General features: G+C 41.9%; 1 protein-coding gene across 1 annotated transcript in view; it reads left to right on the top strand.

Moving 5' to 3' along the window:
• Window positions 1–23,627, top strand: part of LOC124722180 (dynein axonemal heavy chain 5) — an 843,802-nt gene that overhangs the window by 240,791 nt on the left and 579,384 nt on the right. The window contains exon 23 of the mRNA XM_047247380.1: window positions 13,575–13,754. Coding sequence (XP_047103336.1) covers window positions 13,575–13,754 — 180 coding nt within the window. The remainder of the gene's footprint in view (window positions 1–13,574; window positions 13,755–23,627) is intronic.

Raw genomic sequence — 23,627 nt, 5'->3', positions numbered from 1 at the left:
GTTTGTTGTCTTGGGAGAGATGGCTGGATATTTTTAGCAACTATTCATACGGGAGATTGCAGGTTCGAGTGCTGTTGTCCACGTCTCTTGTCGTACACGTCGCATTCAATCTGAAACAATTCTGCTGTTTCAATACTTCCAAAAATACTAATAAAGGTCGCGACGCTCACCTTTGTTCTCATGAAATAATAACGGTTTATTGTGTCTTTTGTACAATTCTCCACATAACATCAAAAGAAGTGAACAGAAAACTCTATTTACCCTTAGTTACGAGTAAACCACAGTCGATTCAGTACATTACATATTTATTACACTACATTTTCCAACAACCAAAATACGTTTCTGGTCAGATACATTATCCTACTGAAAGATGAGTTTTTTCCTTTGCTTTGAAGATCTCTTCGTAGGTTTTCTTTCATCTGCTGAGTCCATAAGACTTCTTAGAATTCGCCATCTGAAGCGTAACCCATAAGAAGAATCCCATCTGCATCTCAGAAATCACTTGCCATACTCTTTTCGTAAGATGAAATGGACTTGGGATTTTGTGGTGCAGGACCATCGCCTTCCGTCCAATGCTGTTTCGTTTCTGGTGAACTAATGTCCCAGTCAAGAGCCGCGCGGCGTGGCCGTGCGGTTAGAGGCGCCATGTCACTAATTGCGCGCCCTCTTCCGCCGGGGGCTCGAGTCCTCCCTCGGGCATGGGTGAGTGTTGTTATTAGCATAAGTTAGTTCAAGTAATGTGTAAGTCTAGAGACCCATGACCTTAGCAGTTTGGTCCCTTAGGAATTCATACACATTTGAACATTTTTCCTAGTCAAGAGACGAAAAGGAGCTCCGTTCTTCTTAAAGAGGTTCACCACTGCTGAAAAATTTGGATATTCATTTACCTCTGGCTGGCATTCAACAATTGCAGCACCAATCTTCCACAAAGCTTTCATTCTGCAATGTACCTTACTGTTTCTTCTCGTATGCCTATGTCGTCTACTGTTTTAACCGCCGTGACTATACATTCAGGAAGAATTTCACGTGAATTGTCTTCAAAATAAGAACGGTCGCTGTCGGAAATGAAGAAATACAGCACTTACCTGCACTCACCAACTTTGAATGAAGTTCCATTGGTTATATACAGCCCAAAACATCAAATATTCCCTCTCATCCATTTCAACGAGACATAATACAACAAGACTTTCTTGAAAAGCTGCATAAAGAGAATTTCTACACAGTTCAAGATACATTTCACTTCCGTTATTGAGCAACAAATACCAATATAATAGAAAGAAAATTTTTCTGTGATCAACTTCATCTCTTTGTCAGGCAGAGAAGCTTTCTCCACTCCCCCGGAAGCATTTTTCCTCATTTTTTTACGCTTACGCATTATTCTGCTTCTAACAACACATTTTACATTCTCGTTCTAATTTTCTTTGCTAAACATTCTGCGATTTGTTCTTCTTTTATGCTTCTTGATATTCATCATTCTAGTCTTTCTTTCTTTCTCTCGTCTTTTCTTCCTTTTCGTAGTTTCAATTGTTTCCCGCGCCAAGGAAATGCGAACATAATACACACGGCACTATTTAATTTTTGAAAAATACGGAAGAAAGATCTCTCTGTGGAGTTGTTGAGAGGAGCATTCATTGATATACGATACAAAGAAATGTAGTTACACTAATGATTTCTTTACTTTCACTGGTGGTGCTATATCTTGTTGATTTTACGCCAAGAAATGTGCTGTTCTCCTAACCAGCATGAATTCATCAGGAATTCCTGGGGAATGTGGAAGCAGGTGACATTTTTCGATGTGAGCGGAAATCTGGGAAATATTATGCCAATATCAATGTATTATACCAGTAAAATTTAACTCGTATGGTGATATAAATACGCATTTTCAGTAGTTGCAAAGACATAGTTTATGTACCTTTAATAACTACAAAGCAACTGCAGACGCTATGACTACATAAACGAAAAACTAGCATTATTACTGATCATCTTCTTTTTCCCACTAATAAAATTTGTCTCGTAAATATTAGCTCATGACTGGACTTACCGCATTATTATTTGCCGCTTACGTCCCATACGGTGACGGGTGACTGAGGCATCCTGTTTCTGTGACCGGAAGGAGGAACGCCACGGAGGGATAGTTGATTTCTCGATCTGATGCTTGTTGTCTTGCACCTTTAGCGACTTCTCCTTCCAGCTCAACAGTGAGTTTACAGCCTGTAGGAGACTGCCACATTTTGCTCATATTTCTTTATTTTAGTGTACCCTGGTAGCCAGCAGAAGATACTCTTTACCACATTGTTGAAGTAAGAGGAGAGTGCCCCAGACATTTTTATCATTTTTTCCCCTGGGTACATGAAACTGAAGTGCCTAAAGAGTCCAAATGTAAAAATCATCTACTTCAGAGCGCATACAACGCCGCATAATATTCTGTGAACATATCTACCAAGTGCGTCAATAGACACAGTCAGGGAGAAGTATTGAGAACCCAAAGAAACCTTCTTGTTTTGACGTGCCTGTGTAAACAATCGTGAAGTGGTGGAGTCCTTCTAAAATATTATCAAACAAATATCTAAGAATCACATCTACCTGCCAGGGTAGCCGAGAGCGCTAGCGCGCTGCTTCCTAGACTCAGGTAGGCGCGCCGGCTCCGGTTCGTGTCTGCCTGGCCACGACGAGGGCCAGTATCCCAGACAGCCTCAATGTTGTTTTAGGCGCATTTCCGTATCCCGCTAGGTGAATACCGAGTTGGTCCCCACGTTCCGCCTCAGTTAACGACTCGCAGACATTTGCTACGCATTCGCACTATTTTATGGTTTGCACTAGACGCAGAAAATCTAAGAATCACATCTGGAGTGCTTTCTTTTCAGATTAAAAACATCTCTGGCCCTCAATAAAATTCAAGATGGTGATTTACTCCCTCCTTGGAGTAAAACATTGATGTTCTTTATACCTATTCCTAAAATACAGCTCTTTGCTCGGAAAATGCATTTTACTGTTCATCTTTTGCTTCTAGAGTTTCGCTTGAGAGAAGTCTTACAACCCCATATTTTCAATTAATCCTTAAACAATTACGTAGGTAAGAAACAATTATTAATGTGTCTGCATAGCTGGACACCACCCTGGAAATGATCTTATTTTGCAGCCATATCTTAAGGCGTATCTGTGTTTGGCATGGTTTCAACTGAATCTATAGAACACAAGTCTGATTTTTATCGCTTTTTATTAGAATAATAAATAATTAGTATCATTGAATTGACTTGTAAGGAAACGCTGTATTCTGTAATTCTTAATTTGACCTTATCGTGAACACGACGAAATACTGAGGAAAGATGAATTCGATTATAGTTGTTTTATGAGTCACAGAGCAAATAACTTGTTTCTGGCACTTAGCAGATATCACATCTGTGTAAAAAACAACAGGCAGAATGTTTCTTAGTGTTATTTACATAAGTTATACACTCCTGGAAATGGAAAAAAGAACACATTGACACCGGTGTGTCAGACCCACCATACTTGCTCCGGACACTGCGAGAGGGCTGTACAAGCAATGATCACACGCACGGCACAGCGGACACACCAGGAACCGCGGTGTTGGCCGTCGAATGGCGCTAGCTGCGCAGCATTTGTGCACCGCCGCCGTCAGTGTCAGCCAGTTTGCCGTGGCATACGGAGCTCCATCGCAGTCTTTAACACTGGTAGCATGCCGCGACAGCGTGGACGTGAACCGTATGTGCAGTTGACGGACTTTGAGCGAGGGCGTATAGTGGGCATGCGGGAGGCCGGGTGGACGTACCGCCGAATTGCTCAACACGTGGGGCGTGAGGTCTCCACAGTACATCGATGTTGTCGCCAGTGGTCGGCGGAAGGTGCACGTGCCCGTCGACCTGGGACCGGACCGCAGCGACGCATGGATGCACGCCAAGACCGTAGGATCCTACGCAGTGCCGTAGGGGACCGCACCGCCACTTCCCAGCAAATTAGGGACACTGTTGCTCCTGGGGTATCGGCGAGGACCATTCGCAACCGTCTCCATGAAGCTGGGCTACGGTCCCGCACACCGTTAGGCCGTCTTCCGCTCACGCCCCAACATAGTGCAGCCCGCCTCCAGTGATGTCGCGACAGGCGTGAATGGAGGGACGAATGGAGACGTGTCGTCTTCAGCGATGAGAGTCGCTTCTGCCTTGGTGCCAATGATGGTCGTAGGCGTGTTTGGCGCCGTGCAGGTGAGCGCCACAATCAGGACTGCATACGACCGAGGCACACAGGGCCAACACCCGGCATCATGGTGTGTGGAGCGATCTCCTACACTGGCCGTACACCACTGGTGATCGTCGAGGGGACACTGAATAGTGCACGGTACATCCAAACCGTCATCGAACCCATCGTTCTACCATTCCTAGACCGGCAAGGGAACTTGCTGTTCCAACAGGACAATGCACGTCCGCATGTATCCCGTGCCACCCAACGTGCTCTAGAAGGTGTAAGTCAACTACCCTGGCCAGCAAGATCTCCGGATCTGTCCCCCATTGAGCATGTTTGGGACTGGATGAAGCGTCGTCTCACGCGGTCTGCACGTCCAGCACGAACGCTGGTCCAACTGAGGCGCCAGGTGGAAATGGCATGGCAAGCCGTTCCACAGGACTACATCCAGCATCTCTACGATCGTCTCCATGGGAGAATAGCAGCCTGCATTGCTGCGAAAGGTGGATATACACTGTACAAGTGCCGACATTGTGCATGCTCTGTTGCCTGTGTCTATGTGCCTGTGGTTCTGTCAGTGTGATCATGTGATGTATCTGACCCCAGGAATGTGTCAATAAAGTTTCCCCTTTCTGGGACAATGAATTCACGGTGTTCTTATTTCAATTTCCAGGAGTGTAATTTGGAAAACTATAATTACAAGAAGGATTCAGATTTTTACACAAGGCAAAAATCGTTTAAATGATAATTATTCACAGCAGACAGCCATCAGACACAGCATAAACAGAAGAAATCTTGCACCCTATCAGAGCAGTACAACGATCAGAAACATGTATGAACGTCGCGTTTCATTCTTTGAGGACAGCATACACTAAACAACCTATACCTAGCTTTCATGTCTCTTGTTTTACAAACTGACTTTAGGCACACTATTTTCAACTACTGACATCGGACGCTGTTTCTGTTCTGTTATAACTTAGCACGGCTGTATGTAACGAATGTCTGTGTTGCAGAATCTTACGTCTATATTATGCGATTTTTAAGGGACAGAGTAGAAGAAATAAGCGGAAATAAAACATAGTAGAGAACCTGTGGGTCTCGAATTTTCACTGGAGTGTTAGCAACAGAGTGGGATAGAAATCACACCTTTTTGAATAGTTTGCAATAGAAATCCTCAATATAAAGCAAAAAGTCTTCAGGTAAAATTTCAATAGTGGTAATTCCTATTGAGATGTTTCGTTTGTAGAAAAATCAATAGCAACTGCTGTCAATAAACTGCAAAAATCAGAAACAGGGGCTACAAATTCAGAACAAAACGAAGTTACCTGTAGCTTCCTTTTTCGTTCTTGCCTCCCTTCGTTAGTAAAACTGCTTGAAAATATCTCTTCTTCTGCTGCTAGTTGCTCCGTACTAAATACTTAGTTGCATGATGGCGTGCCTAATTGATAGTATACATTAATTTTTTTTCTTTCTCTGATGCAATCGTTGTTGAATACTGAGAGAATTTTTGATAATTCCGTTCTTCAGGTTCTTCTGTATCCTGACGTTTTCTGTCTTCCGAGTCTTAAGCTATCTTTCTCTTGCTTTATTCACAGCTGCCTAGGGAATGTCCAACAGCATTCTGGGGTGAACTACTCGTATGACCATATTTCAACAGCTGACACAATCCTGCTTGCCAGTTGCACTTCCTTTCTCAATAATAATTATTGCTCTCCGCTAAATATATAGCTGCATGATTGTGCGCCTGCTCAGTAGCATGAATTTGAAGATATTTTTTTATCAAATGAAACCATTATTGAATAATGAGAGAATTTTTTATAATTCCGTTCTTGAAGTGCATCTATATTCAGACATTTTCTGTCTTTCCAGTCTTAAGCTATCTTTTTTCTCGCTTTTCTCAGAATTACCTTTACAGTATACAACAGCATATCGAGGCCAGTCATGACCATGTAGGCTGACACGGTCTTTTATGTATCGAATTACTAATTTGCAAATATAACAGCCCTCTCTCAGGGCACTAAATAATGTATAGTTCACGTTTAATGTTCCGATGCAAGATACTTTCTTTTTATATTTCTTTTAATCTTCCAGCCTATTAACCAATCAAAAAATCAATGTTGTCTAATTGAGAAAAACTGTTTGTGCATTATTCAATACTAACGGAGTCATTTACTGTACTTTGCTATGCGAATGTTTTTTCTTTTTACCTAAAAGATCCAAACATAGGACGAATTTTCTGCTTTCATCTGCGCTTTCAAATAAATGTTGAGGCTCTGTATTATGGATAATTATATATGCTAAACGGCTCAGAAATTCATATTGCCGTGGTCTGAGCTCTGCTGCATGATAAGTCCAAGTAACGCAAGAGACAAACCGTCCCTGTATTCATTGCAAATGTCTTTCTCAGTAAAGATTAGTGCTGCAAAAAATTTACATTCACTATGTGATCAAAAGTATCCGGACACCCCCAAAAACATATGTTTTTCATATTAGATGCTTTGTGCTGCCACCTACTGCCAGGTACTCTATATTAGCGACCTCAGTAGTTATTAGACATTTTGAGAGAGCAGAATGGGGCGCTACGTGGAACTCACGGACTTCGAACGTGGTCAGGTCATTGGGTGCCAGTTGTGTCATACGTGCGTACGCGAGATTTCCACACTTCTAAACATCCCTAGGTCCACTGTTTCCGATGTGATAGTGAAGTGGAAATGTGGAGGGACATGTACAGCACAAAAGCGTACAAGTCGACCTCGTCTGTTGACAGACAGAGACCGCTGACAGTTGAAGAGGGTCGTAATGTGCAATAAGCAGAGAGCTATTCAGACCATCACACAGGAATTCAAATTGCATCAGGATCCACTGCAAGTACTATGACAGTTAAGCGGGAGGTGAGAACAGTTGGATTTCATGGTCGAACGGCTGCTGATAAGCCACACATCACGCTGGTAAATGCCAAACGACGCCTCGCTAGGTGTAAGGAGCGTAAACATTGGACGATTGAACGGTGGAAAAACGTTGTGTGGAGTGACTAATCACGGTACACAATGTGGCGATCCGATGGCAGGGTGTGGGTATGGCGAATGTCCGGGGAACGTTATCTGCCAGCGTGTGTAGTGCCAACAGTAAAATTCGGAGGCGGTGGTGTTATGGTGCGGTCGTGATTTTCATGGATGGGGCTTGCATCCCTTGTTGTTTTGCGTGGCGCTATCACAGCACTAGCCTACGTTGATGTTTGAAGTACCTTCTTGCCTCCCAATATTGAAAAGCAATTCGAGGTTGGCGATTACATCTTTCAACATGATCGAGCACCTGTTTATAACGCACGACCTGTGGTGGAGTGGTTACACGACAGTAACATCTCTGTAATGGATTGGCCTGCACAGAGTTCTCACCTGAATCCTATAGAACACCTTTGGGATGTTTTGGAACGACAACTTCGTGCCAGGCTTCACCGACCGACATCGATACCTCTCCTCAGTGCAGCACTATGTGAAGGATGGGCTGCCATTCCCCTAGAAACCTTCCAGCATCTGATTCAACATCTGCCTGCAAGAGTGGAAGCTGTCATCAAGGCTAAGGGTGGTCCAGCACCGTACTGAATTCCAGCTCTACCGATGGAGGGCACGAGGAACTTGTAAGTCGTTTTCAGCCAGATGTCCGGATACTTTTGATCACACAGTATATGGGTGGTTTTATTGCGCACGAATAAAATGACTTTTTTTACTGCTGTTGTGTAACGTAAAAGTAATTCTGAATGCAATTACAGCTTGAAAATCGTGTCCACCACGCCTCTGAACTAATAAACGCTCCATGCGAAAGGGAAAGCAATTTTTGATATGACCCAGACGAGAGTATTTTTCTCCAAATTTTAAATTTTTGTCCAAAATTACACTCTGGTTGAAGTCAGCCGCGAAATTATGTTATATATTAAGCCACGATATTATTGTTGCGCGTGTGTTACGGATTTCCTGTGTTTTCTACACGGACAATCAACTTCCTGCTAGACGTAACATACAGTGCCCTTCCTTGAAGTGGCCAGAGTAAGAAATGAAAACTGAAAAACTTGTCAGTGTTATGACAGCCACAACGTGCAAAGTAATCATAGAATTACTGCATCTGTTGAGAATCTGAGTCTTGCATGGTTTTGGGTTCAGCCCTTTAGATTAACCCCGACGATCAGGTTAATAAGAGTCGAACGTTGTTCCACCTGGCCCTTCAATCTGACGAGCTTAACGTCGCATTCGTGGCGTAGCTGCACGATGGGAGGGAAGAAGTAACTTGTTTAACGCATTTCATCATTTGGCATAGATGTCGTTATGTCTCGATGAATATAACTTTGAGACTGATGTTTCAATGAGTCGGGGATAGGAGTGTGCCGGCGGTAATCGTAATTCTTTATCGGTAGGTTGCCAGCTTTGTAGCTGCAGTCAGTGACATAATTCACGAGACCCCTCGCCGTTTCGTTATGCTGAAGTGCACAGTTTTACTGCCTGTTACGCAGCATAACAGACAAGGAATCACTGTGTTATCAACATATTATCAACTCATAAGTGACCCTACTAGAGTAGTAAAACTTCTGTAGGCTACTGTAGACTATCATAAGGAAGCGTAGACGACGGTAGCCTTGCTGAGTTAATATCATAACCTCCTTACCTCTATGTTAAGTGTGTTGCATATCTATGGCGCGCTACCTCATTTCGATTACTTTGATTGTATATGCCATCGGTGTCTTACTAGATTACAGCAGAAACGGGAAGCGGTGAAACGCCTAGAAATTAAGTAAAAATATATAAAGGGCTGTGTAACCTACAGAACATTTCTATTCCTCATAGTTTCCATCCTGTCTGTTATTTAAAAATAAGCAGTATCTATCGCAAAATCCAAATTATCACTGTTTAATTCAGGTTTTATTCAAAATCTGTTGATTTGTAACCTGAAACAGGGAGATGTAATAGCAAAGATTAAAAACGCAATACATATTTACGAAGCAGCGCTATAAAACATAATGTCCTCCAAAACGGGTAAAACTAAAAAGAACGCAAAACAAAAACTCATCAAACATTACTTCAGTACTTCGTCGAGCTTATATAAGACATGTTTCGTTTTTCACAACAACTTTCGCACTTATCGATAGTAATAGGAAACTTTGCCTTTGATCAAAATGAAGATCCTTCTACCGAGTACAAAAAACAACAATAATAATACAGATACTTTTACGTTTGTTCACGAAAAGTGTACTTGCGACAAAAGTAATTGCTTTGGTAACATAAAACCGCAGAAATCGCAATCAACTAATTTTTATTATTGGTAAAACGCAATTTATATTTTGTAATGATACAGAAAACAGAGTTGACTAACACTGAACGACGTGCCGTTCTAACTGTATGCAAAACAAAGAACAAACAGAAGTCGACAGCTCCAAGCTTCTCTCTCATACATTCATTTATGTTTCTGTCCCTACCAGAGCTACCAATATTACCGGTAATCCTAACATTTACCATGTCATTTATATACTGTACCAGGACTACCGAACCGTAATTTTGGTACAGCACAACTCTAATGTCAACAAATGATCCGCTCCATATTGCCTAGTCGAAATAGTTCACGCCCATAGGCAGACTACCCAGTGGACAGATTTCTAAAGTGGGCTGCTGTCGCTGGATTTTCCCAGGTGGCTGCGGCGCCGGCAGCAGCAACAGCAGCAGAAGCAGTGACGTGTACTTATTGCAATTTGGCACGTCGCAAACTGTACGCGTGCTGAGCACATGTAATTTCAGTTAAAAACTTGGAGGGATGCTCTATCCACTGATACGCGTGCATTTTCTGTATATATCTCGCAGTTTTCGCACAGTCGTTTCTGAAACCCCATAGGTACTTATGAATGCCCTGTATTTTCTCATTGCGTCAGATGCCCGTGAAAAATCGACAAACGGTGACCTGAGTACTGCTCCACCTCAGCCTGTCATTTTTCTACAAACTAAAGATCTGCTGTTTGTCGTTAAGTCTTGAAGGACCATCGATAACAATGCCATTACTAAGAGCTACAGTTGCGCTCCACCGAAACTACAGTTCTGTCGTTTTGGTACAGTACATAAATGACATAGTAAATGTCGTAGTAAATAGCAGGATGACTGGTAGTATTGGTAGCACTGATGGGATAAGTAACATACCGGGTGATAGAAAAGTCAGTATAAATTTGAAAACTTAATAAATCACGGAATAATGTAGACAGAGATGTAAAAATTGACACACATGCTTGGAATGACATGGGGTTTTATTAGAACAAAAAAAACAACTCCATATTTCTAGAAGCGTGAAAGATCTCTTGCGCGCGTCGTTTGGTGATGATCGTGTGCTCAGCCGCCACTTTCGTCATGCTTGGCCTCCAAGGTCCCCAGACCTCAGTCCGTGCGATTATTGGCTTTGGCGTTACCTGAAGTCGCAAGTGTATCGTGATCGACCGACATCTCTAGGGATGCTGAAAGACAACATCCGACGCCAATGCCTCATCATAGCTCCGGACATGCTTTACAGTGCTGTTCCCAACATTATTCCTCGACTACAGCTATTGTTGAGGAATTATGGTGGACATATTGAGCATTTCCTGTAGAGAACATCATCTTTGCTTTGTCTTACTTTGTTATGCTAATTATTGCTATTCTGATCAGATGAAGCGCCATCTGTCGGACATTTTTTGAACGTTTGTATTTTTTTGGTTCTAACAAAACCCCATGTCATTCCAAGCATGTGTGTCAATTTGTACCTCTCTACCTACATTATTCCGTGATTTATTAAGTTTTCAAATTTGTACTTACTTTTTGATCAGCCGGTATATGAATGAGAGAGGAATTGTGCACCGAAGACTTCTCTTTGCTTTTTGTTTGCTTTGCACATAATTAGAACCTTACATCAATCAGTGCTAGTCAGTCGTGTATTCTATAGCATTACAAAATATAAACTGTATTATACTAGTAATAAAAATTAGTTCATCTCGTAACTTCCGCGCTTTAATCCAACCAAAGCAATTACTGTTCTTACTAGTACATTTTAAATGCACAAACATAAAAAACCTATATTATTATTGTTGTTTTTTGTACTCGATAGAACGTTCTTTATCATGATCGAAGATAAGAACTCTGTTGTTATTAATAAGTGCGAAAATTGTTTATAGAAAACAGAACTATGTTTTACATAAGCTTTACGTAGTATTGAAGCGATGTTTAATATGTTTTTCTTTTACGGACTTTTTATGGGGAAATTGCGTTTTCTAGCGCTATATGATAAATCTTTTTTTTTAATTTCTACTACAGCGTCCCATTGTTTCAAGCTACAAACCAACAATTTCCGAATGAAGCCTGATTCAAATAGTGCCAATATATTCCTTAGGTTACACAGCCCCTTATATATCCTCACTCAGTTTCTAGAAGGTTCGACTGATGACCTCAGATGTTTAGTCCCATAGTGCTCAGAGCCATTTCTAGAAGGTTCGCCGCTTCCGGTTTCTAGGGGAATCTAGTAAGACACTGATTGCATATGCAAACAAAGCGATCGAAATTAGGTAACACCCGGTAAGTTTGCAACACACTTAACGTACGGGTAACACATTTACAATCTTAACTGATCAAAGCCTCTAGAAAAACTGCTGTAGTCTGTGCTTACTTGTGAAAGTCTAAGGTAGTCTACGGCAGTTTTACAGTTCTACTCAGAGCATTAGATAAATTCTGTCTCGAAAGGAGCGGGAGAGAACGGTGCCACCACTGGTCACGCTGTCAACACTATTCCCACTGGTGTAGTTTATAAAACTTGGAGAATCCTTTGTTTTGTGACGGATCCCAAACCCAAGGTCCTCGGCGGTACTTTTGGGGCAGCCACCACAAATTGTATAAAGCGTGGGTAGTGACCAGGATGTAGCTATGTCTGTTGGCCGAAAAATAATTAATGACAAGAACTGCGCCAGCTAGAATGAAGTGATAACATATCTTTATTTCTGACGAAACGTGAACCAGCAATAAGAGTCCAAGTAATATCCAAGAGTAATCCGTGTACCGAGCCTAGTCGAATGCAATAGCAAATATCACACTGCAATGGCTCCGCTATAAACTCCACGAAAGGTTCTACATCTACATTCTACATTTATACTCCGCAAGCCACCCAACGGTGTGTGGCGGAGGGCACTTTACGTGCCACTGTCATTACCTCCCTTTCCCGTTCCAGTCGCGTATGGTTCGCGGGAAGAACGACTGTCTGAAAGCCTCCGTGCGCGCTCTAATCTCTCTAATTTTACATTCGTGATCTCCTCGGGAGGTATAAGTAGGGGGAATCAATATATTCGATACCTCATCCAGAAACGCACCCTCTCGAAACCTGGCGAGCAAGCTACACCGCGATGCAGAGCGCCTCTCTTGCAGAGTCTGCCACTTGAGTTTATTAAACATCTCCGTAACGCTATCACGGTTACCAAATAACCCTGTGACGAAACGCGCCGCTCTTCTTTGGATCTTCTCTATCTCCTCCGTCAAACCGATCTGGTACGGATCCCACACTCATGAGCAATACTCAAGTATAGGTCGAACGAGTGTTTTGTAAGCCACCTCCTTTGTTGATGGACTACATTTTCTAAGCACTCTCCCAATGAATCTCAACCTGGTACCCGCCTTACCAACAATTAATTTTATATGACCATTCCACTTCAAATCGTTCCGCACGCATACTCCCAGATATTTTACAGAAGTAACTGCTACCAGTGTTTGTTCCGCTATCATATAATCATACAATAAAGGATCCTTCTTTCTATGTATTCGCAATACATTACATTTGTCTATGTTAAGGGACAGTTAGCAATAGACAATCTACAATAGACTGTCCATCTCGGGGCCACCGCTCCTCCTTATGTGCAAAAGGCAGAGGGCGCTGCGGACCCGAGATCAGCCATGGCGCGACCTCTTCCGTCGGCGGTAACGCCCTGAGACGCCGACGCCCACGACAGGAACTGGGGCCAGCGATGTCACGGTCAGGGCGCGCGTGCACGAGTTGGTTGGTTGGTTGGGTCCGTGGATACAACACTTTGTGCGATAATTATCGTTTACCTGGGTGCCGTCAGGTTCCGTTGTGACAAGGCTCACCGTTAAAGTCAGTGTTCCGTAAGATAGAAAGCAATGGGCCGAAGAAATAGCGTGGGCGTTAAGTTGCCAGTTTTCCGGCAGTAGCGATGAGGGCGGCTGTGCAGAGGCGTGGTGCACGGCGGCGCTTGGCCGCAGCTCTTCCTGGTCTGTCCCGTGCTGACGCGCGCGGCCGTGTGCGAGCAGAGGTCCGGCTGGCGGAAGCTGGCCGGCCGGCCGTCGCAGGCCGTGCTTGACGTGGTGTCCCGCCTCGAGCAGGCGGCGCGCGGCCCCGAGGACGCCCGCTCGCGCCGCCGCAAGCTGTACCGCCTCGCCTCCGACGAGCGGCCCTCCTTCCCGCAGCAGGCGCGCAACTTCTACAGCCACGTCATGGAGAACAAGGAGGTCGTCAAGACGCTCTCTCTGCTCTCCACCTGCACGCAGGACGTGCGACAGGTACCACGCTACCTACTCCTCTTTCTTCTTTATTGTTGTTAAACTTTCTCCTCTTCTACAGCAAATCAATCGTACGTCGCTCGAGAAACAGTGTGATCCGAGTTATTGGCGAAATGCCCAGGTCGTTACTGTTTTCAGCAACAGTAAACGACGGTGTGCACATTACTATAGGCTCATACTGCGGACGTCAATAACAGTGTGTGGCGGAGGGTACTTCGTCCACCGCTGTAACCTTCGCCCACTCCTGTTCCAGCCGTGAAAGGTAGGCGGAAAGAACGACTATTGGTAAGTCTCTGTGTGAGCTCTAAACTTTTGGGGGATATAGTACCAAGAAGTGACATGTTGCTTCAGTCGTATAGGAACTGTCACTGGAGTTGGCCAAGGCTACCAACAGAACCTATTGAAACCATCCCGTCTCCTCTATACCTCTTGTGTTATTACGCAATAACCGTCTCCTCTATATCTCTTTTGTTACGCAACCTTCCCTTTTACAATAAACTATGAAACATTTCCTTAGGATTTCTATCTCTTGCTTAATAATAACAAATGAAATCTTCCCTCTGAAATTTATTGTCTTTCTCAATCTTCGCATACAAATTTAATTCCTGCTTATTAAAAGTGATTATTTCGACGAAACATAGAATGTGTCGTCGTCGTGGCCCTCAGTCGTTATCTGCAATAACCCAAAACTATTCCTTACCTTTTTTACTGTTACTGGATCTCCATCTGACTGCTACATCGAACTGCGACATGAATATACTTACTCTGTTTTACTATACTCTGTTAACTGCTGGTGGGCTGTCATAATAAGTGGCTGTATTTAATACCAAAGCTGACGTTATTCGTTAATAGCAAAGCTGACGTTATTCTTTAATTAATTTGAGTGAAGTTACGTAATTCATGGTTACACTTTTTCTTGACAACAATAAAATTTTTGCAAAGTTTTATGTTGATGGTTTTTGGGATGGATTATAATCAGTAATGCAACATTGCTGGCAAAAATTAATTATATTCTGAAAACGCTTCAAATATTTACTGTTGGTAATGAAATGATTTTACAAACGTTCAAATGGGACTTACTTTTTACAATAATCTTACAACTAGCATTGCGCAAACATACCTTCAGTAGTCTTGAATTTCGCAAAGAAAATAATTCAATAATATTAGTTCCTCTCATGATAATAGTTAGTTGATGTCTCTGTACATCTGTTTATAATCTCTTGTAAATCATAGCTGGTGGCTGGCAGGCACACTACTCCTCTCAACCTCTCGCTTCAAACCTGCTACCAATTCGCTTCACATCTCCCTTACTACTGACTTCCTACGAACGCTAAAGTGCGGTCTCTCCTGCCAACAATGCTTTCTGGTGCAGACAATCCCTGCTACCATTACAAAATGTATCAACGCGCGGTCTTTCCCGCTCTTTTCTTAAAATGTATCCATACGCGGTCTCTCCTGTCCTTTTTCAAATTATGTCAACTTGCGGTCTCTCTTGTCAACAATACTTTGGTGCAGACGTTCCCTGCTACCACAATTATTTCCAACATGACAAATATTAATTATTCCTACTTAATCCTATTAATAAAATATAACATCTTTCATAAATTGTGATTTGACAATAGACAATAGAAATATATACGTCTTACATAACCCTCCACTGGGTTTCCTTAAAATTTTCCTACGTTGTTATCTCATTTGGACTTGACGCAAGGAGAAAATTTGATTATAGAAATATCTTTAGAAATAAGTAAGCTAATGATAGAATATTTCTTTCAACAAACCACATACATATACTGTCATAAGAATTTGTTTTCCTAAGTCTAACAAAGAGAATATTCAAAAGAGTATACATCAAAATATACAAATAATATGAGTCAGTAAGTTGGAAGTGTACATCGGGTAGTAAAAGTTATTTATATTTCTAATAGTAATGGATGCCAAAAATTAGAACATAGTTTATGTTTCATTATAATTTTTTTTGTAAAACTGGCATCTATTAGTACCATATTGAAGGAAGGGAAAAAAAAGGAATTGGATAGCATGGTCAAAGCACTGGCAACTGTATGTGAATGCACTCAAAAGTCCGTTTCTTTCCCGCACATAGCACAGCACCAGATTTCGCCATCTGATTCCGTCGTCTCTTTGATCCGCAGTTTTAGTGTAACCAAACACTAAGTTAACCGTCGAATTGCCTGAGTTGCCGCAGCTACATCAGGTACAAGTTCCAACTCCAAATGTCCATTAGTAGTGATGGTGTGCATCTTGGTATGCAAGCACCTATTGACGTACATCATGACTGTGGTGTGCATCTTGGTATGCCGACACCTCATAGAAAACATCGTAGATTGAAGTAACGTGGGTCACTATTCACTTTGTTTGAGCTCCATAACCATGGGGATGCACAGGAATTAAGGTACAGGTATAATCATTTTGTCGAAAGGTTCACGGATATGGTTGATACCGTTATTACCAAATTTTACATCATCTCTTTCCTCTGTGCTCATAAAAATTATTTATTTTACGTTTAAAAGGGCAAAATATGTCACCTTGTGTGACTGTAGAAAAAGTTTATAGTTTTAAACAATTACATAAAAAACACATTTTCCATCTGTAGGGAATTCAGCCTACTATACATATTACATTACCTGACAGTCAATAACATAAACAAATATTTCTGTAAGTGGAATTTAGTAGTACCTTTAGGCATCAACATTTTAAATAAAAGGCCGGCCGAAGTGGCCGTGCGGTTAAAGGCGCTGCAGTCTGGAACCGCAAGACCGCTACGGTCGCAGGTTCGAATCCTGCCTCGGGCATGGATGTTTGTGATGTCCTTAGGTTAGTTAGGTTTAACTAGTTCTAAGTTCTAGGGGACTAATGACCTCAGCAGTTGAGTCCCATAGTGCTCAGAGCCATTTGAACCAATTTTTTAAAAATAAAATAGACAAGTACCTTTATACAAACTATGTCAATTTCTGTGACTCTAAATAAATCACAATCTGGTGCTCATATAAATAATTACATAAAGACACTGTTATATTACTTCACAGGTTGTGAATTCACAGATTTTGAAATATGAAAGTACATTTTGACAAAATATGTCACTTTCTGTGACTTCAGTATGTTCGGTAATGTGTTCGTCAGTTACGAGTCATGTTGTCAGTCGACTATATATTATGTTTGAGTTGTGTAACACACATCGTCATTGTTATTTAAGAGAAAAAATTTGTATTTTACGTAGAGTGCGAGTCGGTATGCTGACATTTGGTGTGATCTGTTTTTCCTATGTATGTATCTGATGTAAAAGATATCATGTTCGATTCAGAAAAATTTTTTCTAATAGCAAAGTAGATATAGTAAGCAATTTAATGTGGTTTCTCCATCCGTAGTGCTGTGCTGCGCTGTGTCACCTGTTATCAAAATAAACCATTACTAAATTATATTCCTTACATACTAACATCTTCATTCTTCTCTCTCCTTTGTACCTCGTGTCATCTTTCTGCATAGCCTATAATAAAATATTCATTGTTAATAATCGTCAGCGCACGGCATGACTTCAACATCTCTCTGCATCTGGAAAATCGCGTCAGCTCTCGGCATGACCTTTAAAGCATTTATCCACATTTCTCCATATTCAATACTTATAATTAAAACTACGTTTATTTTGGTGAACTATGACAACAACGCTGCATGCACCAGTTAAAGAATACATCTAACTGCTACTACTGTATGAAAATTATTTGTACGTGTTATACATTTACACTTAAAGTAGTCCTGTTAATTGCTTCACTTACCTTACATAATGTGAAATAAATGTCCTGCGAGAACGCTTCTAAGACTGCTATTAATGTTCAGTGTATTTATCTGCGGTCGAATCGAGGTGACCTGTTGTGCACGTAAATAACCCATTAGTAGCTCACTGTATTCGGGCTTGCTGAAATGTGCCAAAAAGCTCGTTGTTATACTCTGTCTATATGTATCCCTGTAAGAAGGTTTTTCTACACTCCTGGAAATTGAAATAAGAACACCGTGAATTCATTGTCCCAGGAAGGGGAAACTTTATTGACACATTCCTGGGGTCAGATACATCACATGATCACACTGACAGAACCACAGGCACATAGACACAGGCAACAGAGCATGCACAATGTCGGCACTAGTACAGTGTATATCCACCTTTCGCAGCAATGCAGGCTGCTATTCTCCCATGGAGACGATCGTAGAGATGCTGGATGTAGTCCTGTGGAACGGCTTGCCATGCCATTTCCACCTGGCGCCTCAGTTGGACCAGCGTTCGTGCTGGACGTGCAGACCGCGTGAGACGACGCTTCATCCAGTCCCAAACATGCTCAATGGGGGACAGATCCGGAGATCTTGCTGGCCAGGGTAGTTGACTTACACCTTCTAGAGCACGTTGGGTGGCACGGGATACAGGCGGACGTGCATTGTCCTGTTGGAACAGCAAGTTCCCTTGCCGGTCTAGGAATGGTAGAACGATGGGTTCGATGACGGTTTGGATGTACCGTGCACTATTCAGTGTCCCCTCGACGATCACCAGTGGTGTACGGCCAGTGTAGGAGATCGCTCCCCACACCATGATGCCGGGTGTTGGCCCTGTGTGCCTCGGTCGTATGCAGTCCTGATTGTGGCGCTCACCTGCACGGCGCCAAACACGCATACGACCATCATTGGCACCAAGGCAGAAGCGACTCTCATCGCTGAAGACGACACGTCTCCATTCGTCCCTCCATTCACGCCTGTCGCGACACCACTGGAGGCGGGCTGCACGATGTTGGGGCGTGAGCGGAAGACGGCCTAACGGTGTGCGGGACCGTAGCCCAGCTTCATGGAGACGGTTGCGAATGGTCCTCGCCGATACCCCAGGAGCAACAGTGTCCCTAATTTGCTGGGAAGTGGCGGTGCGGTCCCCTACGGCACTGCGTAGGATCCTACGGTCTTGGCGTGCATCCGTGCGTCGCTGCGGTCCGGTCCCAGGTCGACGGGCACGTGCACCTTCCGCCGACCACTGGCGACAACATCGATGTACTGTGGAGACCTCACGCCCCACGTGTTGAGCAATTCGGCGGTACGTCCACCCGGCCTCCCGCATGCCCACTATACGCCCTCGCTCAAAGTCCGTCAACTGCACATACGGTTCACGTCCACGCTGTCGCGGCATGCTACCAGTGTTAAAGACTGCGATGGAGCTCCGTATGCCACGGCAAACTGGCTGACACTGACGGCGGCGGTGCACAAATGCTGCGCAGCTAGCGCCATTCGACGGCCAACACCGCGGTTCCTGGTGTGTCCGCTGTGCCGTGCGTGTGATCATTGCTTGTACAGCCCTCTCGCAGTGTCCGGAGCAAGTATGATGGGTCTGACACACCGGTGTCAATGTGTTCTTTTTTCCATTTCCAGGAGTGTATTTTAAGAATTTCTTTATGTTTGACATATGATGGTTTCCTCTCGATTTTTTTGTTCTGTGTGTCTCAATGTGTACTACATTAGCGTGCGGAATATTTCGAATTCTGTACGGTCCTGCGTACAGAAGTTCAAATTTTTTGCATCGTTTCTTCCCTTTGTGTGACAGATAATAGGTACGAACTAGTACCTTATCACCAATCTCGTACTTGCGGAATCTACTTACCTGCTTCTGCTGTCTCTTCCGACGATCTGCACCTCGTTTAATGTTCGCTACTGCCATGTCTATTATCTGACAATGACAAAGTCTACGCTTCTTTGGAAAAGTAATCATTTCAGTATATGCGGGATTGGATAGAGTTTTGCTTTGAAAGTCTCGTGTGGTTTCACCTGACATTCGCACATAAATCCTGTCATCGTTCCTGAAACATTGTTAAAAACTGTTTTATGTTGCACAAGAATATTTTCTAATTCTGTGCGTTCTGTGTCGACTTCTGCCATACTGTCTCCAACCTTGCGTGTAATTGTCTCTAATACATTACACTCCTGATCCTCTGCCATGTCAATATTATGTGTATTCGTGTATAGTGTGAGATAACAATCGTTATCTTCAGAATCTGCAATAATCTCTATCCTGTGTATATTTTGTTCTTCTGAGGATACTGTGTTTTGAAATCTCACTACCACTTCACTGTCTTCCTTCTGCAATGTTAAGTATGACGATTTGAAGTCAATCTTTGCGTCGCACTGTACGAGAAAATTCATTCCTAATATTATAATTAAATATGGAACTATCCAACAATTGCTGTGGAAAGTTTGCCCTGCAAAAACAAACGTTAATTGTGTCTGTATTTTGACTTCAATGATTTTTCCTGGAAATGCACCATAACTTTAGTTTTGTGTAATGAGAATACTAGGTAATCATTATTGCTATTGCATCTGTTAAATGTGTCTTCGTTAATTACGCACATTGGTGAGCCTGGATCAATTATTGCTAAAATATTTTGTGACTTTAAATTTATCTGAATTATTGGGTGGCATATAGTTTTCTGCATGATCGGTTTTTCGTCTAACAATGTGTCTCGCACGCCGTCGAATGTAATGGCATTCTCTATCGTTATCTTTTCTCTGTCCTTATCCATAGTGTCGTCATTTAGAGATTCATCACAGGCTATCTCTAGTCATAAATGTTCTGACATTTCATTTCCTGTCGGGGAGGGTTATGTGTTTTCTATGAGCTGTGCTGTTCTACCATTTTGATTATTAGCGGTAGGTGACGGATGAAATCTTGTGTTTGGTACATTCATACAATAACTTGGTTGTTGTGCACTGTTTGAATTTCTATGAAAATTATCATTGTAGAATTTCCTTTGCGGTCGGTGTTCGTTATCTCTCCTTCTGTCGTCATAACTGTGGTTATACGGCGAGGCACGCGTGTTTCTCTGAAAAGGCTGTCTTTGTTCGTTTTGTGTATTTTGCGGCTGACCCATGTAATTTGTTTGCACCTGACGCATTATTTTGGAGATGAGTCATGTGAAAGTTTGACCGGTTCGGCATTTTCTGTCGTATATGTGCCGTGTTATTTGGATGGCTTTGTTGCTGTCTTGAATTGTAATGTACATTGTTATTATACTGCTGTTCATTAAATCCCTGTGCGTATTCTAGATTAAAATTTTCATTTTCGCTGCGAAAGCGTTTATTATGATTTTTACTGTCAAATCGTATTTGCTCAAAATTAGTATTGTTTGTCTGGTTTGCGTTATGTCGTGAAAAGTTCTTATTAACAAACGCGTAATCTGCCTGGTATAGCTCTACCAATTGCAAGAGGTCTCTAAATGCGTACACGCTGTCCTTTTGCTGGCCTGTTAATAATGACACTTTTAATGCTCTGGGGAGTTTTGAAATACACAGTTGTATTAATGGGGACTGACTGTATGGCTCATTGAGGTATTGGTTTTGTTCAACCATATACTCGAAAAATTGTGTGATTGTTGGGAAAGTAGAATTCTCGAAATTTGGCAGAATAATTAGCAGATCTTTAATGCTAGTCTGTATGGTATCTGACCAATATGCTGCTAGAAATGCTTCCTGGAATGCTTCTACTAAAAAACACTATCTAGCAATTGGTCGCATTCTTCTCGCTGGTTCCCCTTCAAGAAAACTGGTAATAAATTCTAGCTTATGTTGAACTGGCCATGATGGTGGGAGTGCCGCATTGAATTGCTGGATCCAGTCCAGTGGATGTATTTGCGTCCTGTCGTTTTTAAATGTTTGAAACTTTCTCACTGTAAGGAAATGCTTGTGGTCGAAATCGTCATATCTTTGTGTGTAATTATTTTCGTAATGTTGTGAATATGAATTTGTGTGTCTTTCTGCCTGGTTAAGATCTCTTACTCTCTGAAGTCTACCAACATTATATGTATTGTGCATCTGAGGCATGTCGTAATGGTGTGTGTTCTGTTGGAATTGATTACCGTTGTTTCTTGTGTGTCAGCTATCCTTTGCTGTAAAGAATTGATTTTCGGATGTAACAAATTATTACGTGATTCTTGGTCTGCGATTGTTTGTTGCACATTTGTAATTTGCGTATCTTTACTATTAGAAATCTGTTGAACTGAGACTGGTGTACTGTCATCTGATTTAGTGTCATTGGTAGTATCTAACAGGTCTATTCTTATAGTGAGTTCGTTGATCTTTTCTGTCATTTCGTTTCGTAATTTACGATTACTTTTGGTTACTTTCTTAAAACCTGCTTTCAAATTTTCCAAGTCTTGATTGATTTCTGTGTGTTCCATTTTGTCAGTTTGTGTCCGAACTTCTTCTGTCAATTTATCCCTAATATTCTGGATTTCAGTGTGTGTAGAAATTTTCGCCTCAATTGTATGTGATTGGATTCCCGTGAGCCTCTCTTGTATTTGAATATTTGTCTCCTTAACCATTTCGATTTCTTCCGAAATCGAGTGTATGTGATTGTCCACGTAAGTTTTTCCCTGAGCAAACACTTTCTTTTTGTCGTCCTGTCGCTGTTTATTAATTGTTTGTGATAGTTCTTTTCGTTCTTTATCCTGCGATCGCACCAGTTTGCGGTGACGTATCAAACAGTTTTCTGTGTGACTGTTAAAACGTTCATCAATGTGTTTTGTTTAGAAAAGTTCTCTGTCATTGTTTCTCGTATGCTTACCGCGAATGCTTCTTGTTTATCTGTTATTTCTTGAATCTTGGCGTGTAATTATTGATTTCATTTTTCAGCGACTGCTTGAATTTCTACTTTGATTCCGTGCTTTAGATTTTGGTACATTTTGTCTAATTTCTGATCTGTGTGTGTGCTGATTCTTGTGCCCTTCTCTTAAAGTTTCGATTCATGTCTTGTCTCATTTGCAGCAAAAATGCCATTATTGGATCCCTTTCGGATTGGCCTCTGTGTGTATTTGTATTCCTTGTTAAAGGTTGTACATCTGTGTTCATTTGAACATCCTCAGACGATTGTAATCGTGTCACCTCTTCTGTGGTTTCGGAATTTTTGTCAATAAAACTGTTGTATCTGCTACGCAGATTTTGTAGCTGTGTACCGTTTGAATCTGTTTCGGCACGTAATGGAGTCACACTGTTTGACTGCATTATAGTGGTTTCGTTACTGAAACTATTATGTCTGCTACGCGTAATTTGTGGCTGTGTAGCGCCTGTTGTATTTAAAAACAAATTATTTTGCATTAATATCTCATTATCAGTTGGAATATCTGAAGTTGATTGTTCGTCAAAAGATTCCACATTATTACTACTCTCGAATGTCTGTTCACCTAACGTTTCACTATCTGGTTTTTCACACGTATTATTTCTGTCTATTCCTGAAAAGAATTTCTCGTCAGTATTTTCTACGCTATTATCCCTTTGAGAAAGAGTAATTATTCTTCAGGCTATTGTCTATAATTAACACACGCAACAAAATATATCACTGTTCAAAGCGGATTCAACACTGAACAAACACTTTTTAACGCAGAATCAATAGAGCAAACAGAATTGCCGATGGCCTGTGAATTAAAGGTATACAGTTTCGTATAAGCGTTGCGACACTTAACACTAGCTTATTCATACAATTGTCAGAGTCAGTATATTCATTTTCACAGTAAATTCACTAGTCTTACTGGTTGGGTGTCGCCAAGTGAAACCTTCCCGTCTCCTCTATACCTCTTTTGTTAATGATAACCTTCCCTTTTACAATAAACCATGAAACCTTTCCTTAGGATTTCTATCTCTTGCTTAATAATAACAAATGAAATCTTCCCTCTGAAATTTATTGTCTTTCTCAATCTTCGCATACAAATTTAATTACTGCTTATTAAAAGTGATTATTTCGACGAAACATAGAATGTGTCGTCGTCGTGGCCCTCAGTCGTTATCTGCAATAACCCAAAACTGTTCCTTACCTTTTTTTACTGTTACTGGATCGCCATCTGA

This window comes from Schistocerca piceifrons, chromosome X (genome assembly GCF_021461385.2).
Source record: "Schistocerca piceifrons isolate TAMUIC-IGC-003096 chromosome X, iqSchPice1.1, whole genome shotgun sequence".
Lineage (NCBI taxonomy): Eukaryota > Metazoa > Arthropoda > Insecta > Orthoptera > Acrididae > Schistocerca > Schistocerca piceifrons.
This window is presented reverse-complemented; position numbering and strand designations above follow the sequence as displayed.